This window comes from Phyllopteryx taeniolatus, chromosome 3, assembly GCF_024500385.1.
Source record: "Phyllopteryx taeniolatus isolate TA_2022b chromosome 3, UOR_Ptae_1.2, whole genome shotgun sequence".
Lineage (NCBI taxonomy): Eukaryota > Metazoa > Chordata > Actinopteri > Syngnathiformes > Syngnathidae > Phyllopteryx > Phyllopteryx taeniolatus.
In genome coordinates, this window is record NC_084504.1 from 25,974,733 (window position 1) to 25,994,513 (window position 19,781).

At 40.7% G+C, this 19,781-nt stretch overlaps 1 protein-coding gene across 15 annotated transcripts in view; it reads right to left on the reverse strand.

Moving 5' to 3' along the window:
- Positions 1-19,781, reverse strand: part of ccser1 (coiled-coil serine-rich protein 1) — a 118,502-nt gene that overhangs the window by 50,760 nt on the left and 47,961 nt on the right. For 11 of the 15 annotated variants that reach the window (XM_061767895.1, XM_061767896.1, XM_061767898.1 and 8 more), the window contains 2 exons: positions 17,057-17,134; positions 12,957-13,037 (listed from right to left, as the gene is read on the reverse strand). In XM_061767895.1, the coding sequence (XP_061623879.1) occupies positions 12,957-13,037; positions 17,057-17,134 (159 nt within the window). Of the gene's footprint in view, positions 1-1,514; positions 1,564-7,953; positions 12,867-12,956; positions 13,038-17,056; positions 17,135-19,781 lie in introns of those variants that run through there. The other 4 variants (XR_009787780.1, XM_061767900.1, XM_061767901.1 and 1 more) reach the window with 2 other exon arrangements.

Sequence of the window (19,781 nt, forward strand, 5' to 3'; positions counted from 1 at the left end):
GTTGGTTGGCCTATAAAAGTCTTCTTCAGTATGCAGTGGTGCCTTGAGATAAGAGAAAACACAATCTTTTGTTTGTGTTTGTTGAAAAGAAAAATAGCACACGTACTTTATAAAAATAGAGAAATAAGATAATACAATAGAATGTCAAGAATTAAACTGTGTGTGCATCATGATTTACTGTAATGCTACAATCCAATTCATTTACTGCTCCTTCTGTTAGCCCGCCTTAACCACCAGGGAAAGGGGCAGTACAATACTACAGTCCTGCAAACACAAACAAACAGACTTCTTTTACTACTACTACTTTAAGTCACACAGTAAGATGGTTCTAATAGTGGTCATTTTTATGTAGACAGATTAAAAAAAAATATGCCTGTAAGTATTGTTATCTGTCTAAATATGTTGTTCCACCGTTTCTGTTCAAATATCCCGTGCTTCTAAAACTGCAACCACCGATGCTAACCTTTAGCATCTCAATGGTGTTTTGCCTTGTTTGTTAGCATTAAGTTAAGCTGACTTTTTCATAAGGCAAAGCTATGTTGTTTTGAATATACAATGTGTAATGTTTCGTGTGACAGTAAACTTCAACTGGGAGTGGCGTTAAACAGCTTTAAGCTTCTTTTTTGATCAATTATTTGCCAAACTGTCGCTTATTGTGAAGTGAGTTTAATTGATTTCACTGCCACCATACAGTGCTTGTATCTCAAACGTGCACTTACAAATCAAAGCAAAACAATAAATAAAAAATGAATAAAAGATCCGCCAAATAACAGGTTGTATCACGAAAAACCCGTAAGTGAGGTCACTCATCTTTCCGGGCACCACTGTATACATTGAAAATAGCTGTGATTGGTCTATACCACAAAACGAGGCAAGGTTAATGATTCCCAACCACTGTTCTGCAGTACATTAGTGTGCCATGAGCGTTCATCAGATGTGCCGTGGGGAATTATCCTATTTCACTTAATTGGTCAAAAATATATATTTACTACAATAATGTATATTTGTTCATCTATCTATTCCATTGACATATAGTGGCATGCAGAACAATTGAATTATTTTCATGTGTAAGACGGCAGAAGGTACAATTAACCTCCGTATCCACCTGTTGCTATTTATACAACAGAATAAAAGCATTGTGTTCAACTAAGCTGGCAAAGAATTCACACCGTTTAAGTAAATCTGTAAATAAATTGAGATGAAACACAGTATATATATGTTTGACATTTTTGTTTCGTTATATGATGTGAGACCTTTCGTAAGAGTAAAATATGTGCCATGGCTCAAAAAAGGTTGGGAAACACTTGTATGTCTAAAAAAATAATTGAGGAAGGCAGAATAACTGCAATGGTCAAACAGTATTTGTGATGTATAAACAAGCAGTGTGTACTCAGCAAGACCTGGTACAAAGACCCCCAGTGTATTGGTTTTGTTTTGGTAGATCTAGTCGAGTACACGGGGCCACTACAAGACAGTCACGACCAATCGGTTGATATCAGAATAGAGACACTCACTCAGTTGTCTCCTTGTGGACAACGTGGCGCTCCCATGCGCCCTGATGCCCTAGAAACAGAAGACATGTTGACACAAAAAGTAACCAATGTTGCAAAGGGGGGGGAAAAAAAAGCAAATAAGAAAAAAGAAGGGGGTGGGCACAGAGACAAAAAGGGATTGTTGTTAGTAGGCAACACGTAAGAGTATTACACAGCAAGCAGAAATCAATCTCAGACAAATACTGTCCCTTTAGTGTTCATTGATCAGTGGAAGATTGATTAAGGTCTTACGCCTTATGTGAGCCACAAGTGTCTTTTCATTCTACACAAATATACAGCCACCGATGTAAAGTTGTCCACGGTGCTAAATCCTCACCACTTGCTAGAAGACAATAAAAAGAGCTGGATTACAGGATTTAAAGATTCTCTATGTAACAGTTTGGTAGAGAGTTGGGTTAGATCCCTTGATACCGTGCAGGAAACTCATTTACAACATGAGGTAAGCCTTTACATCACCCATGTGGTACAACTTGGGACATTTTAAACCCTGGTTTACCAGGTACTAGAAAGAGAACATTGTAGTACCTGGTTTGGCCAATGGAAAGGCGTCAATAGCTAGCAGAGATGACTAGGTTCTGTGTGGTGGAAAAGTGGCATAGCCGGCCCACCCCGGAGAACATTTCAGACCAGAGGCCCCCCCCCAAAATAATACATTGCCTCCATCCACTGTTGTTGACGCCAATGAAACAGTTGTATCCGGTAGCGGTGACATGTTTTCCGGTCCCGCCTCCCCCGACAGTGTGTCCCAATGATCGCAAAAGTCAGGATACGGCCATATTGTAATACATATCTCATAGTGTTGCAAGTGTCTGACCGAGATATGGCAAGATTTTATCGCAGTAGTCTGACATAGTGCCATGGTCGAGACCCAATTTGCATTGTCGGCTGATCCAGGCATAAGTTGGACAGACGCTACAGTCCATTGATTGGTCTTTTCATAAACAAATATAATAAAGAGCCACAATCCAAGAAACTTTCCATCTCCAATTTTTCTCTCAGATGTAGTCAGTTTTAAACAAAGCCTCACCTCGAAGTTGGGAACCTAGAAAACTAAAAGAAATAAGAGATGTGAGGTGGAAGCTGAGGGCAGCATGACTCATCTTTGCAAGCGTCTTTGCTGCTCTCCTCTGCCTCCAATCCGGCGTGACCGACGCTCGGCATCAGGGGAATTAATGAGGAGTATTGATAATGCTCGATAGTGTAGTACGTGCCGGTAGCCAGGCAAATTTAACAAGCAGACCAAAAATCACCTTTGGTTTTATGCAAGCTGTGAAGTAAAATGTGTTTGTTAGAAACAAGAATTGGGAAAAAAAATGGAGGAGTTATAAAGTCTCCCACCTGCACTCTTTGGGTCTCAAGTGCTTGCACACAGAGGGGTAATTCTACAGCAGGCAGATGGAAAGTGGCCTCCAACAGTAAAACTTGATGATGGCATAAAAGCACAATTAAAGACCCTATGCCCAAACATACAGATATTAACTGGGTGTGGGCGGAGGTCTCATTAGAAAAGGACTTTCATGGGAAGATGTAACCCACCATTTTCTTTTTGATGTCATCATATAAATGTGTTTTGGGGGATTGGGCATATGTGCAGCGTCACAATGCCTCATTTAAAATGTTATTAGCATCATCTAATTGCAGCCCATGCTATTTGTGTGCTATTAACAGGAGGATTTATAGTAGCCTCATTTTAAACTGGGCAACTTTTGGGCGATCTACAGTTATTCTAACCTGCACAATTTTAGGGGAATTTACAATAGTTTAATTTTAATGTGGAACTTTTGGGGGATTTATTATTATTATTATTATTTTTTTTTTTTTACTTTTGAGGGGCATGTACAGTTATATATTTTTTTACCTGCACAACTTTTGGATGATTTGTGTAAGTCTCATTTCAACGTGCAATTTTGGGGGGACTTACTGTAGTCTCTTTTTAACCTATTGAATTTGGGGGAGATTTAAGGTGCCACGAGTGGTGCCTTGAGATATGAGTGAGCCTACTTAAAAGTCTTTCAAAATACGAGCAGTTACAATTTTAGTTTATTTTTTTTGGGGGGGGGGGGGGGGGTGTAATGGATTAATGGTATTTCTATTATTTCAATGGTAAAAGATGATTTGAGATGCAAGTGATTTCAGTTGCGAGCATGGTCACGGAAGAAATTATACTTGTATCAAGGCACCAATGTAGTTTAATTTTAACCTGCGTGAATTTTGGAGATTCATGGTAGTTCATTTTAATACATGAAATTTATGGGGGTTTTACAGTAGTTTGATTCAAAGCTCAGGAACCTTTAGTTTATTTCATTTAACCAGAGCAACGTTTGACGGATGTATGGTAGTTTCATTTAAACATGCACAATTTATGTGGTCTTATTGCAGTCTCTTTTTAACCTGCTCAAATTAAGGGGGTTTACAGTAGTCTCATTTAACCAGCACAATTTTTAGGGAAATTAAGGTAGTCTCATATTATCATATTGTATTATTAAACTTTTGAGGGATTTACAGTGGTCTCAATTTAACCTGCACAATTTTGGGTTGTTTATGGTCATATGGTCATTTTTATCTGCACAATTTTGGATAGATTTACAGTGAGGATGAGCGGTTCGGAAAATGGATTGATGGATAATTAACTACACTAGATGACACATGACTATTAAAAGTACAGATGAACACTGATGAACATATAAATTAGAAGTTGTGAGAGGACCTGATAGGCAGTGACAGATGTGAAAGAGAATGGAGAGGTATACAGGTGAAACTGTGGGCATAAAGACAGGAAAGTAGTTGGGCTGATGATGAAATGAGTTCAAGGAGGTGATGTGAAACATTCTGTGGAAGATGGAAAATCAAAAGCTGAAAGAAGAAACGAAGAAAGCTGAGGGAGAATGAGGCTTGAGAAAATTGACCGAAATGTGGAAAAGGCGACAAATGAAAAGTGAGATATTAGCGTGATTATAAAACTTTGAGGTGGACGGAGGGATACGGCATAAAAAAAAAAAAAAGGGGAACGTACAAAAACTCTAAATAGGGCACCGCACATTTCTGGGTCTGTCTTACTGCCGCGCCATTACTCAGTGAGGGCCACGATTGTACAAAATGATCTAGTTTTACAGAAATAGGAGACCTACATAGTTCCAATCAGCGCTTGGACTGGCCCTCCTTCTGCTGCTTAAAGTGGCACAGAGTGCTGATGACGCACATTGACATGAAGCATGTGAGCATGCGTGTTCGTGGAGGGTTCCCTTCCCTGGGAAGAAGCCTACATTAGGGGCTTACTGCTGCTCTAACAAAAAAAAAAAACAAAAAAAAAATGTAATGAACCAGTCTTCTTTTACTTGTAACCGTGGCGAACAACAACAAAACAGGAGCAACGGAAAGGAATCAATGACTATTCTGACTTAGTCAGTAGAAATATGAAGGTAATTCTTTTGCCACTGAATTAAAAAATGTTGTAAAACTTTGTCGAGAAAAAGTTTGCAGGAGAAATAATGACTACATTTTGTAGAAATGTAGTTGGGCACAGTGGGGAGACTCAAGCCATTTATTCACAAGATAGAGAGCAGAGCAGAGCCGTAAAAGAACCATAGGTATTTTTCTGCCTTTCATACAGAAACCCTAAACATTGCACTCTCACATATTCCCCAGTCAGATGAATTAGACATCAGCATTTGGTTGTGTCGGAGAGTGACCATTGCTTTCAACATGAAGTGATTGTAAGGTGTTAAATTTCACACCCGGGTCCTGGTGTACCAGAATTGCATTGGTCTTTTGGGTTTTATAAGCATTTTAAAAAGGAGCTACTCACAGTATCACCAAAGGCGGAAAATTGCCAGGTCAATCTCGTCCCCCCCATTCTGTGTTAGTGGTGTTTAAAAAAAAATAATAAAAAAACGGACAGCAGAATAATAAACAAATAAATAAATACAATAAAAAGACATACAAATGTCATCGGACGGTGTAAAAAGGGCTTTTGACAATATCTCCCATTGCGATTCCGTTTCTCTGATATTTATAGAGAGCAATGAAGGCTGAAAAATGCCGGCTTTTACCAGCAGTGCTAACTCATAGTGCCTCCTAAGGTGGAGAAAAAAGGGGGGTCGACTTTGTTCCCCCTGACGGAGGGTGACGATTAGATGGGTAATGCCATTATGATTCAAAAGCAATGCAACCAGTTTTAAATACCATAAAGCCATCCCTTGTTAGCCTTAATATTTATACATCGTTACAGGCTGTGAGGTCTTGAGCATAATATGCAAATAATCATATTGAATGATAGTAGGAAGTGTTTTGGTGGATATGAAACAAGGTGAGGCAGCAGAAGTTAAGCTGCAGCCATTTAGAGAAAATGGCGCGCGAGAATGAGAAAGGCAACGAGAGAGAAGTAACCATCAAGAGCCTTTGATTTCCCCCATAAAAGCTTCCTGATAAGAATGCCCATGAAATTAGCTTGCTGAAATAAAGCAATTCCAATCTATTCAATCCCCTCTAAAAACTTTCAAACAGCTACCACACCTCCAAGCTCATAAGATTCTCTGCAGGGCGTAAAATAGCTTTTCTTCTTCTCAGGCCACACTTTCTCACTTTCTGACTTTCTTGCTTTCTCTCTCTCAGACCCTTTATGGAAGTGCACAATTGAAAAATGAGAGGAGGGAGTGTGACACTTTTCAATTTGTGTTTGGCTTTCTTGCAATATTACAGCTTGTCAGCTTTGGGTGAATATGTGGCCCCCATCCAAAGCAGCAGCATGATGTATACTGACTGCTGTATAAGTGGACAGTAAAGTGACACTAATGATCACATCGACGGCGACTCGTCCCTGATGATCTATTTTTTTAGGGCAGTACTATAATCTTTGTTTTGAATCCCAGGAGGGGGGAATGCTTTGCAATAATGTATATTTGTCAACAAAGTAAATTTCACACACCAAATTTACGCAGAACCTGCACATTAGAACACGAGTGCATCGATGTGGGCTGGGTGAAGGCAGAGTCAGTTTTTCTTCCTTGATCGGCCCAGTAAACCGTTGGGCCCGACAATCAAAAATGTTAAACATGCAAGATAATCGCAAATCCTTATATGTATGGTCAACTCAGATTTCAACGACTCTGTGATTATGACATGAACAATAGCCAAATAGGAAGCTTGCACAGTTGCTGGACACAAACAGAGGGGCAACTTTTGCGCGTTTGTTTGTGTAACTTGTTTCACAAGTCATTCATCACAATAATAAAATGACAACCACTACACCGTTACCAGATAAGCCAATGATTAGCCTAGATTATTCTTTTTCTTCGACTACTACACTTTGTTTTTCTATGTATTATAAGGGTGCCCTGTGGCAGCATGCTGCCGCTCACAGTTCAGACTTGGTACTATGACAGATGACTGGTTTGGGGGATGAGACTCTTGATTTTGAGTGGAGAGAACACCGCACATTGTTAGAGCTGTATGCACAGACTTGATTTTCTCCTCATCGTATGTGGTCGCTCACGTTTCGAAAATCGATTAAGATGTTGAAAAGTAGTATGTTTGTATCCCGCTTTAGCTAGAGGCGCGTGTGTTCTGCCATTACTGTTGGACTGTAAGGGTCATGTGCATGACTTTTGTTCTCGCAAATTACCTTTTACATGGAAAGGTCAGTATCGTTGACAAAAATTATACGTTAGCAATTTCAGCCTCAAAAACACTGTTGCCCCATAAACAAACAACCAAAATTACCTCACTTCTATCTGTAGTTTACCCTGCTCGTCGTACAGTGGTACATCAACCATTTGAATGCACATGAAATTTGGCTTAAATGTCCTTACTAGACCTCACATCCACCCGAATCAAATGATCAATTGTGTGTGTTTTGATTTATAAAGGCTTTTCCTGGGGATCAATCACTTGTGATTGCTTTTCGTGGACAAAGGAGGTGTCGTGCGTTTGAGTCAATCTGTCAGCGTTGCAGACAGGACCAGACAGCGAGTGCTACGATAACTTCTCATGCTAGCTGCTAGATGTTTGTCACTTGTGTGTTGTTCGCTCCATGCTTGTGTGGGTTTTGTCCAGGTACTCTGGCTTCATTCCCAAAACTTGCATTATGGTTCATTGAAGAATGGTTGTTTATCTATTTGTCGTGCGATTGACTGGCAAGAAGTACACGTTGTACCCCGCCTCTTGCCTAAAGACAGCTGGGATTGGTTGCAGCTCCAGTGGCTAGATGGACCAAGTCGTAGTGGGATGCTATAGCTCCACAAGAGGCCGAATCAGTAGAAATAGCTGTCCCACTTGTAGACACTTTCTGTTGCAGGCCAACAGTGAACCGCGGTAGCTAACCTAAATAGCTGCATTATCTTCCGACACACTCTCACAAGCATGGTCACAAAAGGACGAAAAGGGTGACGTTGAGTTGGGGGGAGGCTCAAATCAGGCCGCACATGCTGCAAGCCACTGCTGAGTAGAGTCACCTGCGCTTACTACCCTACCTTGCTAGCGGGCAGCCAGCTGCTCTTCTAATTAAGAGCCCATCCACTCAAGAGGGGAGCGGGAGAGGCTGAGCATATGGAGGCCTCCATAGCCACTCTAGGTACTGGCCTTAGAATAGATCACAAAGCTGTAACGCTTGAGCACGGGCCAGACTTCCTCAATTTGGATGCAACGTTAAAGGAAGCTCAGGTCACTGTGGACCTTGGCAGGAGGGGTAAGATTTCTGGGATGTATGTTTTTGTAGCAACGAATGCATGCTACTTAAACAGGGTTCCATTCCAACGGTGGCCCATAACCCGAATGTGTACATTAGTCTGATTGTGCCGTAGTGTATCACTAACATATGCTCATGTAGTAGTACGGTAAAGGAAATAGTACACTGACTATTTGTCTGAAAACACTTCTTGGTAGTAAAGATAAAACCATCGAAGGAGAAACTGTATACTGCGGTTACCGCGCATGCGCTCTTGTGCCGCGCGGCAATGTCTTCTACCGCTGCTATTCAAACTAGTTTATTACGTGTAATCTCAAAACCTCATATCGGGATCGTTATAAATTGTCGACACCTTACACACATTCACATATGTGCCAATAAATGTATTAAATACATTAAAGCTGCAATTAGCGATGAGATTTGGGAGTTGCGCCAGATAAAACTACAAAATGCAAGTATACTGAGTATTCTTGGTCCCAGATGTTTGATCAAGCTCTAGGGTTGTGCAGTTGAGGTATTAGGTTTTGTGTTTTATAGCGAGTCATGCTGCGATGCTCAGACCACACGCAGAGACAAAAACTCTAAATCTTCACAGCGATGCCAATTTCTCTACTATACGTGGTTAAAATTTGGTAGCAACTGAACTGAATTTACTTGGAAATCATCAAAATGTCCCCCCAAAAGGCCTCTTTAAAAAAATGGTAGACTTCCTGTGTAATTTCAGTCATGGGTTCTTGAGAGTTTTTTTGTGGGTCTACTCATAATAAACACACCTAACCAATGTTGTGCTGCCAAGTCAAACTGGATTTGAATTGACTGAATTAAAAAATAATAATAATAAATTAGGGGGGGGGGGTGATTATTTGACATTATTTGGAGTCACACCTACCAGGTGTAAATTATTACGAAACGAAGCAATTCTAAGAAGACCTTTCCAATGCACGCTTGGATACAAAAGAATGCATTAGAATGGTCTCGACTTCTGACAGCGCTAATGATTATCTTATACCTGCTGAGAATATAAAATTGCCACTTAGAAACACATAAAAATCGTTTCTGTGCTCACAGATTGAATCTCGTCACGACAGGAAGTCGTTCTCAAGGCACTCCTGGCATGTATTAAATCAGGATGTGAGCATTAATTAAATTAATTAAAAATTGATCAGAAGAGATGCAAAAACTTAAAGGAACTGAATATTTCACGATCTAGGAGAGGGTTTCCTGAACTTTTTTAGTAAGAGACCCCCGGACCCAACTTGCCAAAGGGGACATTTTATGAAATTGATATTTTAATAACAATGTTTATATTTGTATTTTTTGTAGACAATACTTGGCTCTGGAATGCCTCCCCACCCATTTAGGGGGAAATTAAACAACCAATTGAATCTTTTGTTAGCTGCCCATTTTCACAAATGTATTTGTCTGAGAGCGAGTCACTGTGACATTACAATTTGGCTAAATTACATAACCCCGCCACCAGACTTAAATTTCTCCGTCTATGATTTGACAGCTACGCCGGATGAATAGCTGCCATTTCCAAGCGGAGCCAGGCTACAAGGAAGCACGATCATGTCAAATCTAAAAGGTAAGCAGCGCGTGTGTTAGCACAGATTATCATTAGCAGTGTTATCGGAGTTAGCTTCTGATAAGCGGCAGATACTCAACTGTCCACATGGGGGATTGCGGTATTCGTGTTTGGCCATGTGTCCACTACATGCAAAACTAATAGATAATCATCCTTTGGCGGCTTGGTAATGAACCAGGGATCTTGTTTGATGTGTGTCACGCATCTGAGAGACACAAAAATGAGCAGGGACGCATAAAGTAAGATCAATCAGCGTCTGAGGAGGCGATGCGATGGATTAGTATTCCGGCGTGGTGCTGGAAACCCAGCGTATTCATTTTTTCAGGGCTCTAGAGTGAGGCTATAAAATAAAAGATAGATTTTCCACCCGTACACCCAGCCATTTGAGGAAGAAAAAAATATTTCCACGACTTGAAAGGACATGAAACCCATCTGGTCTCTAAACCAATCAGAAATAGTGAAGGGAAGGGTGGGAGCGGCGGCGTTTAAAGAAAGGCTGCCGACTTCTGAAAAGTAGTACAAATCTTGATTCGAAACAGGTTGCTTTGATCTCCTTGTTGTGGTGTTATTAATGTTGCTATACTTTGCACTTTTTCTTAACCAACTGGAAACTTGATTGGCAGAATATTGCCAGTAAGGCATTAATGTGTGTAATCTGTTAACCTGTGCCAAATGTGTTTGTTTGTTCAAGTGCAATTTTTGTGAACAGAGCCGGAGTGTGTTTTTTTTATTTTATTTTTTTTTTATTTAGCTAAGATTATTTATTGTTACACATTACAATGCCAATGTTCAATATATTCAAGTTAATCGTTCTTAAAAAGGGTGTAATTGAATTATTATGCTGTAATATCACTATATTAGTGGCATAAGAAATCAACGATACTATCGTTTGTCGTGATAGTTTTGGGGAAATATATCACCCTTAACAAAATTAAAATTAAAAAACAGAGAGAGCTTTTAATAAAACACCTGTGAATTTTTTCACAATTTTTTTTTTTTTGAAATTGTAAAAAACAAAAAGATGCAATAGACGTACAGCACAACAGGCCTGAATTAAAAAACCCTGATAAAATCACCACAAGATAAAATGTGTAAAAAATTAAGAAATGAAGCTATAACAAACAAGTAGCTCAGCTAAATGGATTCTGTGTTAATAGCATTTCTGTGCTTATGATCAAATTCCGCCATGAGGCATGACAACACACATAACACAATGATGACTGAATGCTACAGTCTGCGGCATAAATTCAACTTATTCCAATTAAGTTACTTGGACGTTTTTCCAAGACATTATTGACTTTGCCATCCACCCACTAATGGCTGCGGCACAAAACGCACACACACTCAATTGAAGGACACAAATGGGCGACGACAAACAGAGACAACATATTCGGCGTATCTCGCACAAAGCCTCACTTTTTTTGCTCGCTTGAGCCGACAGAAGCAACGAGGATTCAATAGGGTGAGGCCATCGCTGACTGCATTACTGGAAAAGCATTAGTGGGAGTGAGTGTGACGTGCCAAATGAGTGCAATAAAAGTCTGAAATGCTGAGAAAGAAAATGGATAAATATGTATTTAAAAAACTAAACAAAAACAACAACAAAAGACAGGCGTAAATGATGGAAATGCAGGGCTGTTAAAGACACACAAACATAACAGACATTTTGTGTCATCTACAACCAACACGGAGATCTCTAAATTATACAGTGGATGAAGTAATTATTTGATCCCCTGCTGAATTTCTTGGTTGGAAAGTCAAACCTTTCGCTCCCTCTACGGGTTTTCTATTGTGTTTAGGTCTGCAAACCGACTTTGTGACCTTAAACGTCCCGGTTGCAAGGATTTTAGGTTGGTTAAACTTCATATTTTTATTGCTGACAGATTAACAAGTTCCTCTCGGGTACTTACATAGTCAGCAGGGGCTCAATAATATTTCCCTCACGGTATCGTCTGGCTACAACTCGATATACGTCTTAACGGCATGGTTATAAAGCCAATGAGCCAATCAACTCCCGGCTAATCAGGCTGCAGGTATGCGAACCATCTGTAGTGTCTAAACTGAGAGGCGCATGTTGTTCAACGGTAAATGCACGCACGCTAGTCCACCTTAACGTTCTCTTTAAACCAGAAGCTTTAATGACAATGCATGATTCAAAATCAATCAGTTCAGGTTTATTGTTTCACGCGCACGGTCTACATGCGCCAGTTAAGGAATGTTTTTACAGTTGTGCGGGAGTAATAGGAAGACAATGTCAGCCTACTCTAAATTCTCTAAGTCAGAAAACACACACGGGGCCATCTGTCATCTCCATCTGTAGCACCTGAAGCTCAACACAGTGGCGCTGTGCTTGCATTGGACAACATTAACTGGTAGAGCAGTCACCACAGGTCGTTTGATTATGGTACTTCATGTCGCACTTTGACAGCATGTGAACATGGCGGAGGCAAAAGAAAGTCAAACGTACTACTGCAGATGTGGTTGCTTCGATCTTTTTTCAGTTGTTTCAGTGGCATTATAGGGTGAGATGATGCTTATGATGTTACTGGCATGTGCTTGTCACTTGTATTTATAATGTCAAAAAGTAACTTGTAAGCTAAGCAGTTCACAGTCAGCAAAGTTTCTTGAGTTTGGGCTGTGAAACAAATGCTTCGAAATATAGTTTATCGCAATGGCAAATTTTGCTGCATATGCTATAGCTAAATCAGCGACGTGTCCTATTTTCAAAGCAACTGTTTCAGTCGTTATGTATTTGCCGTATCTTTTGGCAGTGTAACCGTTTCTGAAAGAGAGAGTGACCCGAACACGTCGGCCCTGTTTCCAGCACAGAGAGGCATTCATTACATCGACTGCGCTCCCATAATGTCAGCTGGTGGTGAAGCCAAGGAGGCCATGTCAACTAAGGCAGGTAAAACCCAGTGCACACTATCCTCCGTGCTGAGCATTGCGGAAATTAAAGACTTGGAGGTAGGCAGCGGACAATCTTATGAATGTCACAGCATTTTCAGGACGGAGTATATGATGGATTAGAGCTTGAAAAGATGCCCTTAAGGAGAAGGGAAGGAAAGTACACCGAGGGAAGAGACTGAGGCTAAAACAGGTTCTGGGGAAGATTTTTAGTGGAGCGTTTGCTTACCTCTGGCCCCATGTGCTCAGTCTGTGTTGCGTGGTCGCTTACGTGGCCGTCTTTCATCTTTACGGCAGCTTTGGCACTCTCCTGCATGCGCAACACACACACACAAAATCAACCGTGTCCCAAAAAAAAAAATATTTGAAACAAGCACATGCTCACAGCAACCTTCAACGTGCATTCTTCCTTTCCTGTTTACACAGAAAAGTCATTTAAATCAAAAGGTAATGTGAATGTCCTTCTTGGAGATAAGGATTTTGAGATATTTCCCCATTTTCACTTTTACCCTGACCACACAAACTTGGTGGCCATTTTATGTGCTTAGCAATATTTTTAGAAGGCTGCAAGTTTGCACATTCCTTGGAATTCCGCACTATTTACCCCAGGAGCCTTCCTTTTTACGAACATGAAAACAAATCATTGTGACATGCCCGGTCCTGCATTCATCAAGCCTTTGGAGAACAGAATGGGCTTCAATTCATTAACCTTAATTGGAATTATCAAGCGGAGTAGGAATGCCGGGGATGAGTTAAGATTTCAATATCACAAGTTTCTGGGCGTTCCTTGAAACAGATGGCTCCCTTTTCCCATCTGGGAAAGAATGGGTCTTAAGTCCAATTAACTGGAAAGTTAAACACTGAGGGCATTTGAACCCTGTTGCTAACCAAAACAGTAGCACCTAACGAGGCGCAATAAACAGTCTTTCAGATGGATTAAAGTATGGAGTCTTTCCATACTTTTCCATACTAAAAATGTCTCACTACCCAGACGAACAGCAAGCCAGTATTTTCAACAGCTCTACGTCGCGGGCTGAAGTAAAGTCCTTTCAGCAAAATGCATCAGTGAGGAAGAGCAGAAAAGCAGTTAAAAGTGACAGCTAGTGATGGCCAGCCTGTGAGCAGGTCCTTGTAGGAGATAATTAATAGGTTTCCACTGGCAGATTTACAGACGCAGGCGGGTGGAGCTTTGGCAACTAGTTGCCCTTTCCTTCAAATAGCCGCACTTAAACTTGGCAGCGGCAGGCAAGGTTTCCCTACTCGCTTTCTCGCCACCCGGCATACGAGGTACACACCGGCTCACTTGAAATGCACGCCTCTTGTCAATTTAATAAAATGAAATGCAGCCCTGATACGCGGTTTGACAAGTACGCCGGGTATACTTTATATAGCTTCTGAAGGAACACTGAATATAAACGGTGAGAAGAGATGGAACATGCAAGTCAGAGATATTACAAGACACCTGACATACGTAGGAGTATTCATATGTGAAAAGATGCAGGTTTTCTGCCCCCCCTTTGTCGCTGTTCTCCAAACAGAGAATTTGTCAAAGTCGAGCAGGCAATTTTCCACCACCTGAGGCAGTATCTGCGCTCCAACAGAGGCAGGATGCTGACTGAGTGTAAAGATATTTCACAAAAGCAGGACCAGGGTGTGGCGAATCTACTAAAACTGTAGTTGGAAGGAGGCGTACATGAGTGGGGAGGCCGTTATTTGTACGCATGTTTTGAAGAATCAATGAGTCAAAAGCCTATTGGTTGAGCTAAACTAATCTCTATAACACGCCGTGCTGCCTTTTTTGGACCAATGTATCCATTTTGTATAGTGCTCTTCATTACGGTCATGGGTGAGCCAGAGCCTATCCCAACTGACTTCAGGAGAGTTGTGGGGTACACCTACGACTGATCACCGGTCAATCGCAGGGCACACATCGACAAGTATTCATGATCACATTCTCACTCATGGACAAATTATAGTCCTCAATAAACCTAACTTCGATATTTTTGGAAGGAGCGGGGAAGCCAGAAAACGCAGAGAAAAAAAAACATTAACAAGAGCTTTTGGTGGCATCTTGGTGCCACGCACCCATGCTGAAGCGAGGGGAGAAGCTTCATTTAGTCACACTTGTTACCGTTTTTAATTTCTGATGGTAAAAGGTTTGAGTTTGTCACACGTGATTACCAAATGGGGGATTGCCTCTATTCGAGGGAATGCGGTAGCCAAGTCCATCATGTTCTTTGCTATTTATTATTTGGTTAGTTATTAAAGTATTAACACACTCACTGTTCGACCTGTAACCAAAGTAAAAGCTCCATGTCGGAACAGGTGGGGGGTGCGCATATGAGTGGTGAGTACAGCTTGACGAGAAAGAGAAGATGAGACATCATTCGATTCAAAAGGCAGCTGAATGACAAGAACGCAGACAAGATTGAGACGCGTGCCAGACAGCAAATCAGAGACTGATGCCAAATGAGACTCAAGTCAGTGGATGGTGACTGGCATCTTTCATTACCCGCCGACGTAGGACACTTGCACATTATCCTGCTGAGGCCCGGCATCTTGTCCGCATTATGCCGCTTCGATAGAGCAGGTGACAAATGACGGACAAACAATGACAACAATAATGTGGCAAGCACCACTTGAAGGGGGCATATTGTGGAAAATTGACTTTTTAATTGCTGGTATAAATAGAGTTGGGTCTCTGGAGTGCCTGCCCACCCATCAAGTGTGCAATTAAACAACCAAGTGCAGCCTTCACGTGCAGCCTTTTTTTTTGTCATTGCTCTCTCTTTTCCCAACTCTCCCGGGTCGTATTGCCATTGGCTCAGTTGTGTCCAGTCGCTCAATTGCATGTAACAACGCCGGCCACTTAAAACAGACTAATTTCAGTAAGACAAGAAATGAGGTGTGTGAAGTGTAAGATAACTCTTGGGGTATTTTGACAAAAGCATCTCTTAGGCATGTTATTAAAATCTGGGAACTGTTTTAAAATGTGAAAAAATGAATAATACATGTCCATAATGTTGCATTTTAAGAAAAAAAATTAATGGCCCGTGGGCCTGTTCTAAAAATAGCTCACCCATGATCGGACAGTTTCCTAGGAATGTTGTAGAAGTGGTTGTTTGAAAATGTAAACACTTGCAGACATTCATAGAAATAAAGGGTTGCATATTTATGATCTGTTTCCTACCTTGTTAAATCATTGATGGTACTTATTGTGAGAAATCATTAACATGACCAGTGTCTTCACAAAGATGGATATCGTTGATTATTATTAATAACATAATTAAAGGTAATTTGAGAATATCTGTAATTTCAGAAGTGTGTATCAAACTCGTAGCGCCTTGCATTAATCAGAATCTAAGAAGTAGTTGTCAGTTTCAAAAATGTTTTTGACCCCTTGCACTACATGGACTGGAGTACTCATTTGCACAACTCCCTTAGAGACATTCCGGAAATTTCTATACTTCTAAAAAATTGAACTTCAAAAATGGCTCCATACTCACCAGCAGGTCTACATGAATACTATCACGGTTGTAAAGATCATATAATAAGACTTGATAGCACGCCATGTATAATAGATGGAAAGCCAATTATTTTGCCTTTATTTTTTTCGGGCTTTCGAATCACTGCGCCCACTGCTTTGAATGAGCTTTAATAGAAAAGACAACATTTTGAGTCATTAACAGAAAATATAACTGACATTTTTTTATTTTTAAAAAAGGGGCTCTAAAAATTCCCAAGAGCAACGCTTCAAAGCCAATTATTCCTTGATTCGTACACATTAAAACAGATTGAAAACATTGTCGTTGATTTAATTATTTAGTTGAAAAGTTGAGAAAAGTGTACCACTGGTAGACTTTTTTAAATGTTTCATAGTCTGATGCTGTTCATCCATTATAAACTCTTCTCTTAATAGTGGAAGCCACACATGACATGATAGCTGCTCTGCAGATGGTGTGGCGCTGTTTGTTTGTAACGTGCTATTACGTAATGAAGTGAAACGACAAGAAACAAAGCAGTCGTGTGTCTCCCCAGAACATAAAAATTGACACAGGAAATGTGCAACACGCACAGATCTGCCGGATTACAGATAATTAAGAAAGTGAATGACGTATCCAGCAACTAATTGGGGATGGGGTCCATTAGAAAGATAGTCACTATTTGACAAGTAAGAAAATAATGTGAATTATACATTACATTTGCTTAACAGCGCTGTCCCCCATGATCATCTAAATCTAAAGTGATGGATAGATAGCTGTTCTGTCTCCATGAAAGATTAGAAATTTATACTAATCAGGTCAGCGGCGTGTGCACACGTGTTCATACCAGTTCACTCTGCAGTCGGAATATTAGTTCGTCTTTCTCCTTTAGTTGCTGCAGCAACGCTTCCTCTCTGCTCCAGTCCTGAACACAAGAAACAAGACGCAATGTTGCACATTATGTCGCTGAGCACTGCAGTCATCGGTCTTATGAAGCCGAATATTTTGGTCCCGTTTGGTTTTTTTCATGGTTAAAAAGTTGAAAAGGATTCCCCTGGGTTAGGTCTTCCTCTGTTAGGGTACAAAATGGAATGGTAAACGCATACTGACAAATCATTTCATTTTTTATATATTATGTGTCTAGGACAGCGGTGTTCAGAGCTTTCCTTTTCAAACTGGAGTCAATTTGTCAGTCAGCACACCCTGTAAGTATAGGACAGTAGGTGTCAGTCGTGTAAGCCTTCATGGCAGATTGCAGTCAACATTCATTACTAATCACTCTTGAAAACAGACCCTCTCACTGATGGTTAAAACTCAAATTGAACTTAAATTTTGGTTTATTGAGCACACTGGTTTATAAGATGCACATATGTCCCAGGCACATTCACTTTATTTATAAGGCAATTCTTGGTCTGGAACATTCTCAGTAATGTAGCCGTCATGTGCTTGAGCTGTTCCATAAACAAAGACAGTGCAGCTCAGCTTCTGCCTATCAAAACAAAGTACATACTGAACCGTGGTTTTTGGCATATTGTTACACCACAGTGTAAATTATTGGAAAGACATGATAATGTATGGAATGTAAGGGTGGTGATTCAATGCAGTGAGCTCTTTGTTTAGGGCCAAAATAAAGCTTCTCACAGAAAACACGTTGAAAGGAATTCTGTAATTGAAACCTTCTAGTCTTTCGGAGATCAGTTGAGGGCATTATCAAAAAGTGGCAAAGGATCTCAGGCAACATGCTGGCTTATTGAAAGGTTTAAGATGACGAGGAAACCTGAGCGAGCCGTAAATCAAAAGATTCACAGGGGGGGGGGGGGGGGGGGGGGGGTTGCGAAAAATGCTACACACGGTGAGATTGGGACAAAGGAAGGGATAAAAGGGGGGAAGAATGTTTTGAGAAGTTTGAGAAACGTCCACAGGCGGACAGGTAACCATTATTTCTTCAAAAGAGAAAAATGGATGGGGGAAAAGTGAGTAAAAACACACAGGAAGGGGGACAAGAAAGGATAGATGGAGGGCGCGAGAAGACCTCCAGGGCCTGAGGCCGATCATCATGGAATCTAAGGAATCCATGGGGAGTCATCCATCTGAATGGACAGCCAGGGAAGTCAAGGATATAGCTTCAACATTGCACCTCTAATCAGCCTCACAGAGCATGAACGTCTTTTCTTCTATCACAATTCGGGGATACACAAGCACTAAATTAATATGTGCCACACACAAGATGTGTACTTCAGCTTTGATCTAGTGGATTGCAGTTTTGTGCTTTTTAAGAAACTACTGCACCTGAGGAAGAATATCCTATCAGAGACAGAAGGCGTGTGACCAACGAGCCGTTTAGCGCCCCCCCCCCCCCCACCCTCCCCACACACCACACACACACACACACACACACAGTTATTAAAATTATGCTAAAAACTGCAAACTCCCATTTCGGGGGCTAAATTTTGCCAAAATTTCTCGTGTTGACATTGAGCTAATATTTGGGGGCCACGCCCACAACACCGACCAAAACAAGATTTTTCACCAAGACGTGTGAAAAATATGGTGAGCTTTTGCCAATGGGAAAGCCTTTAAAAAACATGTTTTGTTGACTTTGTAATCAGACTATTTAAATGAAACTATGAAACAATACACAACATAGGTTCTTACAAAGAAGCATCAACATGCTTTTTAACTCACCCATCAGGTGATATTCAGGATAATTTTTCAGTGCTCCAGTGAATGGCAAAAGTGGAGCATGAGAATATATTGCTAAAATAATGTGATTGGAGCAGCCTTAGCTGAGGGCTAAATGGGGAAGAAATCTGATCAGAATCAGCGTAGTACAGCCACTTAATGTGATTTTGTGCCGCGGTTGAAGGCACTCCATGCTCGCAATCAGCGGCGTGCTGAAGAGGCCGTGGCGATGAATTACATTCCTCAGGTTAGGAAAAATGATTCCATTTATTCACATTCTTTTGGAGGTACACGCTGGCAGTTAGAAATCAAGCTATTACTGCATACTGCAGTGTTTCTTTTGATATGTTAAGCCACTTAACGCTTGCTTGAAACTTTATGTGCGAATATATTATAACTTGATCCTGCATAAATAACTTACCTGCGATTAGTGGCTAATGACTTGTTGCAATTTACGATGGACTTTTAAAAATATTGGCTAATATAATGGAACCTTGGCCATAATCCACTGCATGACTGGTTATGTCCAAACTATTTTCCCGGAAAATAATATAAACTAATCATAAATTAAGGGTCAAAACCAGCACTATAAAACATGTATTATGTGTACAGGTGATGCTTCAGTTAATAGTTGAACATTCCTACTGTTCTGTGTTGATTCGTTAGTCATCCAGTTAATGAGAGGTTGGTGTGCACGATGGTCGTCCAACCAGCCGCGCAACAACCCAATTGTCACCACCCTCGTGGGTCACGCGCAACATTTAGACCTGACGAAGCCTTTTTTGCAGTGAAACATCTTCAACTAATAAGAAAAGTCCAGTTGCCTTTGTGGCTTTCAAAGAGTCAAGTAAAGCGGGAAGTTAACACTTGTATAATAAAACTAAAATAAA